At 34.8% G+C, this 16,229-nt stretch overlaps 2 protein-coding genes across 3 annotated transcripts; one reads left to right on the top strand and one right to left on the bottom strand.

Moving 5' to 3' along the window:
* Window positions 1-7,767: 7,767 nt before the first annotated feature.
* Window positions 7,768-10,986, top strand: LOC107783048 (uncharacterized). Of its 2 annotated transcripts, none has more exons than XM_016604008.2 (3): window positions 7,768-7,927; window positions 8,816-10,305; window positions 10,541-10,986. In XM_016604008.2, the coding sequence occupies exon 2, from the start codon at window positions 8,867-8,869 to the stop codon at window positions 10,271-10,273; it is 1,407 nt and encodes a 468-aa protein (XP_016459494.1). In that variant the 5' UTR covers window positions 7,768-7,927; window positions 8,816-8,866; the 3' UTR covers window positions 10,274-10,305; window positions 10,541-10,986. The 2 variants fall into 2 exon arrangements, with proteins under 2 accessions (XP_016459494.1, XP_016459495.1); XM_016604009.2 differs by having other exon boundaries at window positions 10,529-10,664.
* On the bottom strand, window positions 10,409-11,078 carry LOC142162847 (heavy metal-associated isoprenylated plant protein 47-like). Its single transcript, XM_075219831.1, has 3 exons — window positions 10,949-11,078; window positions 10,774-10,852; window positions 10,409-10,692 (listed from the first exon to the last, which is right to left on the bottom strand). Exons 1-3 carry the CDS (start codon window positions 10,952-10,954, stop codon window positions 10,550-10,552), a joined length of 228 nt encoding a protein of 75 aa, XP_075075932.1. The 5' UTR covers window positions 10,955-11,078; the 3' UTR covers window positions 10,409-10,549.
* Between the last annotated feature and the right edge of the window lie 5,151 nt (window positions 11,079-16,229).

The raw sequence follows: 16,229 nt of genomic DNA, 5'->3' as shown, positions 1-16,229 counted from the left end.
GAAAGGTATTTTTAAATGACTTTTACCAAAAGCTGGATTTTAAATGAGACGATTGACTCGTATTCTGATTTGAAAGCCTGTTGTGCTTATTGAGTTTATCATAAATGTGGATTTATTGTTTCCTACTGCTCAGCCTTTATTTACTCTTATTACTTACTGGGTTGGAGTATTCACGTTACTCCCTGCACCTCGTGTGCAGATTCAGGTATTTCGGAACCCGGTAGCGGGTGTTGGTTGCTCAGACGCGGAGTCATCAGAGTTATCAAGGTGGCTGCACGACGTTCGCAACACTGCTTCCTTCCTCTCATTTTTCATTTTTGTACTTAGTACACTTTGACTGTTTTGTTGAATTCAGACCTTGATAGATGCTCATGGCTAGTGACACCCCGATGTCGGGCTTGTGTAATTATTCCGCACTTTTCTTTTAAATTTTCATTATGAGATTATTGGTTTATAAATGGTATAAAAACAACTTTTATTGGAAAATAGTTGATTCGGGAGTTGTGTCGGCTGGCCTAGTTTTACGATAAGCGCCATAACGACCGGATCGGTTTTGGGTCGTGACAGTCCTCGGGGGTCGTTTTTATTGAAAAATAAGTTATACATGGATTATAACACAAAGAATTGTAATAAATGAATTAATAATATGTGTAGATTATTTCTTGTTGCATGTTTAATTTATTGCATTAAAGTTTGATATGCAAGATATCATTTAAAATATTATTTTATAAACTAAAAAGCAATGAGTATACAGTAACATCCTTTGACGTTTGACTTTCATAGGCTTCTAGAAAAAAAAAAAGACTAAGACAATTTTATCCTTTTGATATTTTATCCATGTATAAGTTATACATGTATTAGCTATTTCATATTGATAGTAGTATACCAAAATTGGTGTAAAACTATACAAAGAAACTATACATGAATAGAAAAATAAATCAAACAATGTATAGCTATTACAATTTCTTTATACCATGATTATTTCTTGTTATACATCAAATCAAAAGACCCTTAAAAGTTTTGTCAACAAAATTATGTAATATAGATATGTATGTCGAATTACATGATATAACTACTTTAGTCATGCATTGTATATATGCATACCAGTTTACATATATGATTCACATTGATATGTGATATTTGCCACGAGAATTGTCTATGTGAGTGCATAAATCTGTTGAATTGTCCAAGATTAGATGATTTGTCACGACCAAAGACTCATCGTAAGTCGTGATGACGCCTAACATTATTTTTAGGCAAGCCAACGATAAAATCGGCATGCTAATAGATAATCTAAAATGTGTCTCGAATAAATAAAAAAATAAATAGTTGAAATCATTCGTTCGATGTTATTAATTTAATTGTTCAGGCGTAGTCAAGATATAAACCATGATATCATAAAAGAATACTATTCTTTTGAGTCCCGGAGTATGTCTTGTTTGATTATTTCATTCTCTATCACAGAGATTCCACAAACAATGATAGTGTTTATTTTGAGTTGAAATTCTATCGTTACTATGACATGCATGAATGAAACTCTTTATCATTATGCTTTTTCATTTAAAAGAAAAGGTTGTTCTAAAGATAATATTCATTCTTTATTTTATTTGTACAATGATTGTACTTTGGAAAAGCTTTCATATTCTCTACTAGGCATATAGGTGGGTATTATACTATGGGTTGGTTCGCTCCGGTATAGGTGCCGAGTGTCAGTCACATAATTTTGGGGTATGACTTTGTGCTTATCTAAATTTATATTATTTTTGTGTTTTAATATTATTATTATTATTATTATTATTATTATTATTATTATTATTATTATTATTATTGATAACTACACAAGTTTATGAAAGAAAGTATTTTCAGTGCAACCTTAGCCACTACTTTATTGTTAATTGTAGATGATATTTACTGAGTACTTCTCGTATTCATGCTACACTTTTCCACTATATATCAATATGATCCTGAGCCAGTACCAAATGTGAGTGAGCAGATCGAGACCTGTTCGAGATTCTAAAGATGAGCCACCAACTTAGTTCGCGATAGCTTAGGTTCATTATTATGCTTCAGACGATTTATGTATTATTCAAAGACATGGTTATATTTTTAATTCTAGTAGCTTGTGCTACTAAATTTTGAGATTTATCTTTTAGATTTCGTTGTGTAGTAAATATTTTATCCAGTTTATGTTAATATCCTTACGACAACAACAAATCCAATATAATTCCACAATATTATTATCCTTATTAGACTTATTATCTTTACGGATGTCTATTGTTATTATGTGATTTTGATTCACCTAATGTGAAGGGTTAGGCGCCAATCATATCTATGTATTTTAGGTACAAGTGCTGCAATACAAGTTCCGGCTAGGATGAATGAGAAAGATTCAACCAATTTGCGCCGTCCATGAGCATCATGGCATAGGTAAAAGGGAACAAGGAGGCAAGCCCCCCATCTTCTGCATATCTTACTCATCCTTAGCCTAGTCTATATCCACAGCTGATGCAACTCTGTGCCGATGCCTCATTACTACTTTTATTTTTCTTTTATTTTGAAATTAATTAACGGCTAAGTGATTTCATAACCTGAGCTTTCCTTAACTATCTGACCTTACTTCGTAACCTTAGCTTCCCTTTCTTTATAGTTTTCTAGTTCGACTAAGTGACTTTGTAACTTCTTTCAGTTGTTGGATGTGCAAAGTAACTTATTCCCCTTTACGGCAGCTTGGTGACCTTTGACACGATACGCCTGGTTGCACGTAATCTTTACTTTTGCTTTTATCGTCAACAGAGAGAGCCGCTCGATAAAGGATGTCGGCTTTGGGAAAAAATCATTCCTTTGTCGGGCGCTAGTCAATGTAAAAAGCTCCTTCTCATCTTCCATTTCTTTGGTTTGGAAGTTCCAGAATGTTGTCAGTGGATTTATATAACAAAGGAAAGCTTCCTACCCTAATACTATGTCATTTGATTGAAACAAGTTCTGTGCTGCTCACGACTCCTCGAGGCCAAGGACGGGGTCGAACCGTCATTCAAGGATTTGCAGTCTGATACATTTTTCGCTCGATCGAAAGGATATAACACATATAAAACCTTATCTTCGCTAACTTTATAAGATCTAACCTTCTCCGCAACATTAGTGGCTTAGCTCTTCGTGCTTCCCATAGGCTTTTTTATATAAAGAGAGTAGGGTGCCGCATGGAAGATTGGTTTGCTCCGAAAAGCTGAGTTTTTCAGGTGAACAAATAGGCGTGGGGAAGAGTGAGACAAGGGCTACAAGCCCTCTCTCGTTGTTGTTCCTGGAACACCCATCTTTGCCTTCCCCTTCGCCCATCCCGGTACGGGGGTCCTGTCCTTGGACGACTTGAGTAATGAGAGAATGGAAACTGGGCCCTGTAGTGGTAGAACCTCGTGAACCGAGCATACTATTGAAGAACCTTCTGTGAACTTTTCTTCTCTTATGAAATTTTTACTCAGCTTGAAAAGTAAAGAAGCCCCATGTCAATAACTCATCATGTTCGATAATTTTTAAAAAAGAGCTGAGGGTGGTTGTCAGGTCTTTTGGCGAAAGTTTAAGATTTGAAATTTTAAACTACCACAACCTAACTTCAAGTCCTCGATTTTGAAGCTTGAACTATAAAAATTAAACTTCACACTTGATTTTAATTTTAGAGTTCAATATGATGACCCATCATGTCATCATGTCACAGAGGATCCATTTGGAATATATACTTGCCATGTGTAAGGGTTACATAGGTTAGAGACTAGATCTTAGTGGAATATTCTAGATACTTATGATTTGGTAGGAAGACTCTTTTGGAAAGTCTTGGAATATTCTAGTCATATAGAAAATTCTAGAGGGTGTACTTATTCATAAATATGGAAAGACTTGTGAAACAATTATTATTTATAGACTAGCCCCTAGGTGACTAGTATAAATAAGGCCCATTCATTTATAAATCACCAAGAAAAACAATCAAGTTCTCTATAATAAAAAGCTTCATTTGACAAATTTCTCTTGTCTTTATTATCTGATATTCCCTTAGCGATCTTGAGTACAGTATTTTAGGCTGACTTGGCCTAGCAAGATCGTGACCGAGTTGTGCAAGTTCATGAACAAGTTGTCATGTGTCGCACGTGCGATGAGTTCATGACTAAGGATGTGACAATGTGGTATTAAAGCCAAGTTGTAACTAAGGGAATGATGAACAACAGGGAAATTAACACCGCCAACACCCAAGCCAATGTCATCCAAGATGTTGCTGGCAAGAAGAGCCAAAAAAGAAAGGAATGCTACCAACAATATCCAGGAAGTGTCGCCCGAGGTTGTGTCAAATAAAGGGCTCACGTCCTAAGCGAGGATGAAGTGAAGGTCCTTCCCGAGGGTGTTTCGCTCAATAAAAAGTGGTTATTAAAGGTGAACACGCGAATGGACGCCATGGGGATCTTTGGCCAATGCTTGGGGAAGGTAAAATACACCCTTAGCGTTCTTGAAGGGCATACTCTTGAGGAGATTGAGAGTATCCGAAATGACTTGGAGGGACGTACGCAGGCTGAGATGGAGTTAAGGCAAACTATCACTACCTTGCAGTGAAAACTCATGGAGGAATTGAGCACTATCTATGCCATGAAGGCAAAGATAAATTCACTCAAGGAGCATTCCGACGCAGGCATGAACGAGGCAGCCATCAATGTTGTCGTGACGAGGGAGGCTAAGATCGAGGCTCCCAAGCTGCCGATGTTGAAAGGTGTTTGTGATGCACAAGAAGTGGAAAACTTTATTTGGCACATGGATAACTACTTCAAGCATGAGAAAGTGAGGGACGATGAGGCTAAGATTAACACTGTTGTATTGTATCTCTCAGAGATTGTTGTGTTATGGTAGAATTGAGAGTATGCTGGCATGGAGAATGGGCTATGCATGATTGAGATGTGGGATCAGTTTAAGAAGGAGTTGAAGAGGCAATTCTACCCGATGAATGTGGTGTAGGAGGCCAGGTGGAAGCTAAGGGAGCTCCGACAGACGATCGCAATTCGGGAGTATGTACACGAGTTCACTACCTTAATGCTACAAATCCTGTTGTAGTTCAAGGAAGATTTCTTCTTCTACTTCATGGATGGGTTGCAAAACTGGGAAAAGCAGGAGTTAAGAAGACATCAAGTAGCCAATATATATGAGGCCATAGCGGTAGCCGAGTCGCTCATTGACTTCAAGATGGAGCTTGCCAAGTCCAAAGAAGGAAACACCGAAAGGGGTGGGGGAGATCATAACAAGGACAAAGGAAAAGGCATAAACAAAGTATATGAGGTAAATGGCAAGGGTCCATCACATAACGGCCAAGTGTCCAAGAGAAATGACAAGAGATCGAAAAAAGGTAGCGAGTGCGTGCATAAGGAAGGGTGCTACTTATGTAAAGGATCACATTGGACAAGTGAATGCCTAGAGTTAGGGAAGCTTGCATCAATGATCATAAAATTTGCTCAGGCACACAAGGGTGATATAGGAAGGTCGCATACTCTGGGGGGATGCTCTTGGAATCTAAGCCGAAATTAGGGGATTCCAATACCTATCTTGGCACCATAAAAATGGAGCATGGTGGCAACAAGAAAAGTGGTGCGAACATAGTTGAAGAGAATGACAAGTTACAAAGCGATGGCACACTATCGGACATAGACGATGCACCCAACAGAGGGGTCAAGTTTACTAACAAGGCTGGGACCACGGAGCGCAACCAAATAGGGAGTGGAAGAAAGAACCCGATGCTTAAGAAGCTGCTAGACTTGGTCGAGTCATGGGGAGATTCAGTCTAAGAGCGAGGAGAGGCATCCGATGGACAGAGGATCGAGGCCATCATTTGCTAGCCGTTTAAAGTACAAATGGGGCAAGAAAAAGGTGACCAGTACCTTGTGACATAGAAAGGTGAATCGCTCCATATGGCATCATGGCTAATGGACAAAGATCTCCGACGACGGCAAGGCGAGGTGCGTATATATGTATCGATGTTTTGTGCTGAGGGCGGCACACAATTGGGTGGGGAGAGTGTGATGACCCACCATGTCAGCATGCCACATAGGATCCATTTGGCACATATACTTGCCATGTGTAAGGGTTACATAAGTTAGAGACTGACTCTTAGTTGAATATTCTAGAACTATGGAGAGTTTCCTTGAGAAGACTCTTTTGGAAAGCCTTGAAATATTCTAGTCATGTAGAAACTTTTAGAGGGTGTACTTATTTATAAATATGGAAGGACTTGTGGAACAATTTTTATTTACACACTAGCCCCTAGGTGACAAGTATAAATAGGGGGCATTTATTTGTAAATCACCAAGCAAAAAAATTAAGTTCTCTACAATAAAAAGCTTCATTTGGCAAATTTCTCTTGTCTTTCTTATCTAACATCCCTTTAGCGATCTTGAGTGTAGTATTTTATGTTGACTTGGCAAAGCAAGATCATGACCGAGTTATGCAAGTTCGTAAGCAACTTGTCAAGTGCCGCATGTGCGCTTAGTTCAAGACTAAGGACATGACATCAAACTTCAAAACATAGGTCTGATGCTTGATTCCTAACAAAAATGACTAAATTTTAAAGAGTGTAAATTTTTGTTGTATTTTAAATAGAGATCCTAAAAGTGGTTACCTATGCACTTCGCCCCATTTGACCTCCACGGTCACTTTTTATCAGTAAAAATTGTGTGGGATAGTCACTTTTTAAAGTGGTATTTACTTTTAATCCAGCATTTTTAATGCTTAGCAATAGTAGCCACTAGTCTATTAAAATTAATATGAAAAGACTGTGTTACCCTTTCTTCTATCTCTTTCATGTTAGGGAGAAAAACTATGAACGACGACACCCTTTCTTCAGATAGAATGTAATGCATATTACACTATGCAGTATTCACCAGCAACGAATCTCACAAAAATCTGTCAAACGCTCAAACCATTACAGCTTGTCACCCAAATGTAAAGTGCATAGTATATGATAGAAATTCAGAAAAGTACAGTCCCTAAGGTGTACTCCATATCTGGGCAAAAAAATGCACTCAAACTAGTCATGCAAACTTCTCTGCAAATTTTGCTACATATGTATATTTTACTTGAAATACACAATTTTGTTAGCTCTTGCAAACTTATTATTTCTCTTATGAAATGTTTATTATTCGTTGATGGACTTAAAGCTTATGCTATAGAACGTTTGGTTTTCTGCTACGTTATGGATCCTGAACTTACAGTTACAAGTTTAAAAATTAAGGATACTTGGTTCTGAACTTCGAGTTCCAAGTTCAAAAGTTAAGGACACTTGGTTCTGAACTTAGAATTACAAGTTCAAAAGTTAAGGACACTTGGTCTTGAACTTAGACTAACAAGCTCAAAAGTTAAAGACAATAAGTCTTGAACTTAGACTTACAAGTTCAAAAGTTAAGGACAAATAGTCCTTAACTTATAGTTACAAGCACAGAACTTAAGGACATGTCGTCCTGAACTTCAAGTTCCAAGTTCAAAAGTTAAGGACATGTAGTCCTGAAGTCCTGAACTTAGAGTTGCAAGTTCAAAAGTTAAGGACACTTGATCCTTAACTTTTATGAGCAGAAGGGTGTTTTCGTCCGGGCAGATAAAGTTTATTAAAGCAGTGGGTAAAAACTAAAGACATTTTAAATAATAGCTCAAGAGTAAATACAGATATTATTAGTGCCTGACCGTGCACTTACCTTTCTATCACTTCAAATTTGATGGGCCTAATCCATTTCAATCACAGTCCGTCTAAACTGCAAAGACCCAACCATCAATTCGTATTTATGGATTTTCTTTTCCAATCTTCTTTTTCATTCGTCTGTCGTCCTTATTTTCATTTTCCCATTTGCATACTCCTGAAATTCCCAACTCGGTTCTCCATGACATGTAATAGGTTTGACGCAAATCGCCAAAGGCAAGCTCTTTATTGGAATTATTGTGTTATTTATTTATTTATGATTTTGATGCTTGCACCTATTTGCCAGCTTACTATTCTTCTACGCCTGAGAATATAACTGTATCTAAATTCTCTTATTTTTATTTTAACCTCAATCGCTTGAAATAAGGAAATCGAAAGACAACCATATTAATTAGTGAAAAGGGTTTGCTTTTCGTCTGTTTGAGCTTTGGTATATATATACTTGTTGAAGGTAGCGGGTATCTAGTGGGATAGTCGAGGCGTGAGCAAGGATGCTGATAACACTATAATAAAATTAAAAGATAAATTTGTTTTCTAATTAGGCTATTAGTATATGGTATGATACAATAACCATGACAGGGGTTGAATACTTTTACTTTTGCATTCTTCATTTCATTATTCCATTCACTAGGGTAAGGCTGCGTACAATACAACTTTGTGGTCCGGTCCTTCCCGAACCCCGCACATAGCGGGAGATTAGTGCACCGGGCTGCCCCTTTAGTATACTTGTACTAGAGAGACAACATGCATATTTTTAACTTTTGGATATCAACAGTGGTTCTATGCTGTAAAGGAACCTAACTTCATTCGTCTTCCGTATGTGTCTGTTCTTGATATTCTGATTGAGATCACAATCTTTTATGAAAATTGTTGAAATTTGTTTGCATAACAGTAGTGTTTGAATATGATTTGTGCGAGCTTTTTGCAAACTTGCATAAATTATTACTATCCCAAATTACGGTTCTATATATGTGGTAAAGTAGGTTTATCAAAACAATTATGTCTAGTAAGTGTAGCGTTTTGCGAGCCTTTTTTTACAACATAATCTTTCAACAAATGGTAATGTATGTTAGAGGTTAACTTTCCTTCCTCTGATGTTTACAGCGCTGAGACTGAGAGTGTACAGAGTGACCATAGAAGAGATTCTAGTTTGTAATGGCACAGTCAGGTAGAAAAACTGAAAGGCTTTGCATAAACTGGGAACGAGCATTTGATCTTTATTTAAACGCAATCGCATGTGACAATGAGGTTTTATGGGTCCAAGCTACAAGTAAGCTTGCCAAATTGTCAAAACACGCGCCTGAGGATCTATTAGCACGCACTGTTCCGATCCTTGTAGAGCTTCTTAGAAGAATCCCTTCCACTGATCTGAGTCCTTCAATTCAGGAAACTGCTGCTCAGTGCTTGAAAAGTGTTGCTTGTCAAGGGGAAGGGAGATTGGCTGTACTTATTGGTGAATCAGGTGCCATCCCTTCTATTTTGAGTTTATTAACGCATTCTGATGGGAGTTTGCGAAGGGCTTTATTGAAATGCCTGAGAAATATTGTCACATTCGCTGCTGATAATTGTGTGATTGTAGCTACACATGGTGGGCTGCAAATCATTCTCAATTTGTTGAATACCTGCTCGGATGATCTAAAGCGGTACTTGCTAGAAATTTTGAGTGCATTGGCTCTTCTGAGAGAGGTTAGGAGGACCATTTTGATTTCAGGGGGCATTGGTTTTCTTGTTGAATCTGCTAGATGTGGCAGCATGGTATCTAGATGTAGAGCTGCTCAGGCAATTGGGTTGCTTGGATTGGTTAAGAGAGCAAGGCGCACGCTTGTTGACTCGGGCACATTTTCAGTGCTTTTAGAACTAGTTCAGGTTGGGGATACTTCCACCAAACTCGTAGCTGCCAATGCACTTGGTGTGATCTCATCTCATGTTGATTACATTAGACCACTTGCTAATGCTGGAGCAATTCCTTTGTACGCTGAGCTTCTGCAAGGAACTGAACCCATGGGTAAGGAGATTGCTGAGGATGTATTTTGCATTCTAGCAGTGGTAGAGGAGAATGCTGTAGCTATTATTGAACACTTGGTTAGAATTCTTAGAGGTGACAGTGTCGAAGCTAAAGCTGCATCTGCTGATGTACTATGGGATCTCGCAGGTTACAAGCATTTGCCATCTGTTGTGCGGGATTCAGGTGCAATTCCGATTCTGGTTCAGCTGTTAGTAGACCAAAACATTGATGTGAGGGAGAAGGTTTCTGGAGCTATCGCCCAGTTGAGTTACAGTGAAGCAGATAGAGCTGCTCTTGCAAATTCTGGAGCAATTCCGCGATTAGTAGATATGTTGCAGGACGAGTCAGAGGAAATGAGAGATAATGCAGCAGAAGCTCTTGTCAATTTCTCAGAGGACCCATCACTGGGTGATAGAATATCAGATGTGTTGAATAGTCCTTCATTCCAGAATATGCAAGAAAGACTGACGCAAATTCGTGCTTCAGATGCTCATTTGGCTGCATACCTTAGACATATGAGCTTTGAGCAATTAACTATGGACCCTGCTCTTATCTGACTCCTGATTCTGTTACATAGTTTTTCTTGAATGTGAGTATTATCTTACTAAAAGCATTATTTGATAGTTGTCCTGTCTGAAACTTGTTGGAATAGTTCAAGTATAGGTAAATAGAATTGATCTTGAAGCTAAAAGTATCACACTAAATGATCATTCATCATAAATTTTAAATAAAGATATTGTTGACAATGAACATATGACATCAGAAACATATCTCTTTATTACACTCCATGGTTACATTTATTCTTAATGCAGCTCATTTTTCAGACTTTCTCTTCACTTGATTTCATCAACAAGCACCAAGCTGGCGTGGCCGACCTTCTTCCTCAACAAGCTGGTTATACCAGCAGCATCTACTTGTTCTCCTATTATCACCACTTCATCTTTCTTCTCCCCTTCTAATGCCACCGAGTTGACTCCTACAGAAAACGAAGAGCAAATGAAGGTGGGAAATCAATGGAACCAGGGCTAGTGTGAATGTTATAGGAAATTAGCAATACCAGTTGACATAGCAGCAATCATCAAGGATTTTGATTGACATTTCTGGCAATTATGCTTCACTCTAATGACAATCTTTTGCTGCAGTATTGCATGAAAAATTGTCTGAGCTTAACTAAATAGCATTGCTGTTTAAAAAATTATATGTACTGAAATTGTAGGAAATTGAATTCTTACCAGCATTGCTTAATACACACAGCTTGGCTTGGTGTTTAGTTGCTACCTTTCTGTATGATCAGGACGAGGAAGCTATATCGCATACACTGGTATATATAGGAGCACTTGTAGGAACTATCTTAGCAAATTCAGAACGTAGGAAATATTTTAAAATAAAATAAATAGAACGTCATGAGGATGAAATTTGCCTATGAAGCTTTGGCCATGTTCAGCTTTGCGTGTATCGAATTCACTTCACAAGGACAGTCTGTCTGGTGGACTTTGCCTTGTTAGTGGCAGAATCAACCTTTCTCATTTGGTCTTCCCAAGTAGTTTACGCGAAACAGATGAAATATGGACAGGTAGTATAAACTCCAACGGATACATGATTTAAACTTGATGAATCGGCATTTACGCTTCTTAGCACTGTAACTTATTAGACTTCTAAAATTATGGATTCATATATAATATATTGTTAATGGCTTACACAAGATTTTTCACAATTGATCTCGAACTATTGTCACAATTCAACTTGTACATGGATTTGGATTTGGAGCTCAAAAGCATCCTATCCCAGATTAATATTTAGTTCGAACTATTTTTTCAAGCAGTGTCGATAGATGGGTAAATACTTACTGCACTCGGTAGTTTTACCAAACTAAATAGTTTAACCTTAACATTTAAAATTAAAGTAAAAAATATATCATTTAATCATGGTTAAGTAATAAAAATGTATAATGGCACTTGTCTTGCATTTAATTGTTTAATGTAAACGGTGGCTGCTGATAAGTTTTTACCATGTTGATGTATCGTATGTCTACGTAATTGTTTTAGAAAAATACGTTTACATATTAACATTTAACTAAATTTTGGCGAAACGGTGTTTGATAACACCATTTGGGTGAAGCTGTTGGATGTCTCTCCCAGTGCATTTTATTATATCTATCTATATCTATTTATATTTATATCTATATCTATATCTATATCTATATTATTATAAAAGCACGAATAGTGATGTTGGTGGACAAAAATATCCCTCAAATATTTCTTACTTAAAGCAATTCAATGAAGGATATAAATGTAATATTGGATAGAAAGTACTCCAAGTAAACCTTTTCCTATTGGGACTTGATTCCTATATTTAAGTAGCGAATAATAAAAAAACTTCCTCAAATAATGAGTAATTAGAACTCGCTTTCAATGAGTAGTACACAAATCGTACAATTAAATCTATGATTAACTCATCTACATAACACATTAGTCTATTCGAATCCTTTTTTGTTTTTGGACAGTCCAAGTTAGAATCACATTCTGTAATATTGATATCTTATAAGATCAAATTAATCTTTGCATAAAATAAAATTAGTCTTTACAGAATCACATTCTATAATATTGATAACTTAACATGGTACTTTTATGAGAATACACATTCACGGGAAATACAAAACCAGAACTAAACGGAAAATTCTGCTTTTTCTTGTAATGTGAGATTAATATTTCCATCATGTACCAAACCGAGAGGGTAAAAGACAATTGCTGCCACCTACCGAAAATCTTAAAATTCAGGTGTTCTTTGATTTCAGAAAATACTGATATTTTATGTGAAGTCTACAATCTATGTTATATCAAACTCTATACAATTGCACGCTGCAAATCCCAAGTGGTTGGGGTTATCAAGTTTCAAGTAGTTGGTATATTTCAACTTTTTAGATATGAATAAAATTGAGAATAACCATATTGGTTTAGATAACTTTGATATCCTTTCCTTTTTCTTTTTGAAACAAATTTACAATTTAATCTGATTCTGAAAAATGAAGAGTGAATACTTCTATAAAAGTAGCCCGTATTCCAAATGCTAGATCATAAACTTTTTAAGACGTATTAGTTTTTAGCTTTGGTAGAAGAAGAAAAGAAAGTTCGACAAACTTCTCGGGAGGTATTTAACTTTTTGTTTTTTTTATAGAGGCCTGATTGCGTGGTAAATATTTCTTTTATGTTACTGAGAAAAATAACGTTCATAAATTATGGGTAGCCTATTCTTGATTGTTTAGATTATTTAATCCAGAAATTATGGTCAACTTATCAAGACGCGTAGGTTTGTTGGCTTTTATATAGTTCAATTTGATTAGCCGATTTCAAAAAATATTTTGAATCTCCTAATATTGCAAAGGTTATCTTGGTAGCTTTGTTTATATTATAGAATCGTTAGATCTTCTAATCTATGTTATTATCCGTTTAGATCTTCTAACTCCTTGTTATTGCTATTGCCAGCACAAGTTGCCACTTTTGATTAAAAATTATTTGATTTTTCCTTTAAATTAAATGAATTTCAATAGATAATAGAAAGTTGATTAGATATTATTTCGTAGCTTTTTTTTTAGTTATTACAGGTGTTTTGAGAATGACATTGGAAGTTGATCATTAATAGGATATGAAGACGCAAGAGGTGAAGGTTTGCGTATGCAATTAAGCTTTTGTGGGCGAAGAAATAATATTTTTTTGTACATTTATATTATATTTTTAACTTGTCAGTATTTACTGTTTGGTAACTTGTCTAGACGGTACTTCTCGATGAACATGAAGTGGCAAGATATATTAGAACAAAACAAAAGCTACTACATCATAAATGGTTGTGAAAGATCATATTGTATATTTCTAAATTATAAGTACATAATAATATATCTACCTTAGTTAAATTAATTACTTTTGCTCGTTTAGAAGATGTTCAATTATTTTGAGTTCAAGTATTATGCTAACATAATATAGTAACATTGATTATCAATATTTAACTGATTATTGTATTTTTTATGCCAATTTCTTTACCACGATCTTTTCTTCCTGAACACATATAATTATCTCATTAATAAAACTTGGTATTGCTTCACATAAATAATTGACTGAACCATTATGTCCTAATATTAACGTGCAACGCACGTTCATAGAAACTAGTACTATATTAAAAGAACGAAGGCCCTTAGCGAAATGTCGTTCGCCTTTTTTACCCTTAGAAATCGACTTTACACTAGATAAAATTGTAATTTAAGTTTCCTTCCTAATATTTAAGAATAAACATTCAATTACCATTTATGTTAAATTTCCTAAAGTTAGAACTTTAAAATCAACTAGAATTAATTTGTTAATCTTTCCTATTAGATTGTATTACAATTTTATTTGCAGTAGGAAGACGTAATTTTAATACAATAAAGACTTGTGTTTCAAAAGGAAAAACAATACTATAGCTTTTTACCACGTCTAATCTCCATATCATTTGTAGGATTTTAAATTAAAACGTTAAAAAAAGAAGAGAAGATTAATCAAGTACACTACTAAATTGATTAATTTCTAGAATACATAATAACTTACATATCTATCTATCTATCTATCTATTTATCTATAATTCTATATTAAATGCACAAAGGCCCTTAATGAAATATCCTTCGTCTTTTTTACCATTTAAAATTAAACTTCACATTAGACAAAATCGTAATTTAGTTATTATCGTAATATACAGTATTTTGAAATCAACTAATTTGGTTATAAAATATTTCTTGTTTTGAATTATGTAGGAAGCCCTACTATTTAGGACTTTAATATAAATATTAAAGAAAGCTCGGTGCACTAAACTTCTCATATGCACGGGATCCAGATAAGGGCCGGACCACAAAGATCTATTATCATTTATTTATATTGTTTGGGAGAAATAACAATATTACATTGTCTTAACATAAATATTGTTTGGGAGAAATAACATTATTACATTGTCTTTTTATTATATTTGTTTACGCCAACTTCTATATGAAATATGTTTGAACTTATAATTCTAAGGGGAGGATACTACATATTCTTACTACTAAATTAAGATGCATGTACTTAATTAACTATTTACTAATAATTAAATATAATATTTAAATATTATGCGAAAACATCGATGAAGAGAAAAAGATGTTATTCGAGTTAGAAGGAGTTTAAAAAAGTATCTCTATTTTCTATATCATTGTAAAGGCACGAATCCCGAATGTAAAATAAATAAATTATTTTTTAAATTTTTATTCAATAACTTAAATATATTATTTAATAATATTTACGTAATTTTTTAAAATTATATACTCATTGATATAGGTGAAACGGTGTTTGATAACACCATTTGGGTGAAGCTGCTGGATGCCTCCCCCATTGCATTATATAGAATATGAACTCGTATGTAGTTCACAATCTAAAGCCAAAAAGATGAGAAAAAGAGATCAAGATTTGATGTATGTTCTTCAGTCTTTCACGGAGATGGTTGGTTAAACTATGAGTTGGGTAGCAAGAATTCTGCTAGACTACCCTGCTAAGTGCCATGAAAGAAGGGTAATACATTAAGTCAACTATAAAATAATAAGTCAGCCTTTAAAAATTATGTCCTTGTTTGCTACACATTTTAAACCTATGCAGTAGTTATGCAAGCATTAGCTATACATCCTATTTGGTATTATCCTATGCATAACTAATGCATAGAAAACAATGGTATTAGCAATGCAATGAGTTTTAATGCATGCATTAGCTTAGTTAAAGACAAAATTGTCCTTCAAAATTTATGTTTGATTAAAATATGCTAGTTAGTATATTAATGCAAGTTCAAAATAATCCAAATAGTGAGAAATAAAATTATATCCCTAGTAAATAAATAAATACTTAGCATATTTTCTTTTCTATAAATAAATATTTAATTTTATTTTACAATAGTAGACAAATCAAATAATTTTTTGTAAACTTTTTCATATAAAAATATTTCTCAACATATATTTCTTTTAAAAAGTTAGAGTGTGAACTAGTTTTGAGGGCATTTTTGTAAACAAACAATTCTTTTAGAAATTGTGCAATGCTTTAATACATCAAACCAAACAGTGGATAAGAAATATGTCAGCATAACTAATACCAGCATAACTAATGCAAGCATAACTAATATCAGCATTATTAATACACCCTATTCAATATTATTCTTATGCACCCTACCAAATGACTCCTAAGTCAACTCTAAATTAATAAGTCAGCTTTTAAAACTATGTCCAATATTTTAAAGAACATGCACTGCTATTACATTTTGAGATACGCGATAAGAAAACAGAATTATTTGCATAAACCTCCCTCCCTCTTTTACTATCCATATATATATATATATAATATAATTTTTCGCAAATAATATTGGGGTTTTGATACAGTTACTTACAAAAATAAAACTATTTACCTTTGTCTACCAGTTTGTTTTTCTACCCATAAATTAATTACATTTTCTACCCATAATAGTTTTTGCACGGAATTT

The sequence above is a fragment of the Nicotiana tabacum genome, chromosome 8 (assembly GCF_000715075.1).
Source record: "Nicotiana tabacum cultivar K326 chromosome 8, ASM71507v2, whole genome shotgun sequence".
Taxonomy (NCBI): Eukaryota; Viridiplantae; Streptophyta; class Magnoliopsida; order Solanales; family Solanaceae; genus Nicotiana; species Nicotiana tabacum.
The sequence above is the reverse complement of the archived record's forward strand: the minus strand, read 5'-3'. Positions and strand labels throughout refer to the sequence as shown.

What these genes read in the sequence shown, in the direction of transcription:
- LOC107783048 (XM_016604008.2), top strand. Translation starts at nt 8,867, where the DNA reads ATGGCACAGTCAGGTAGAAAAACTGAAAGGCTTTGCATAAACTGGGAA.
- LOC142162847 (XM_075219831.1), bottom strand. An exon ending in GATTGCTGCTATGTCAACTG is followed by an intron (nt 10,693 to 10,773) that starts GTATTGCTAATT and finishes CGTTTTCTGTAG; the next exon opens with GAGTCAACTCGGTGGCATTA.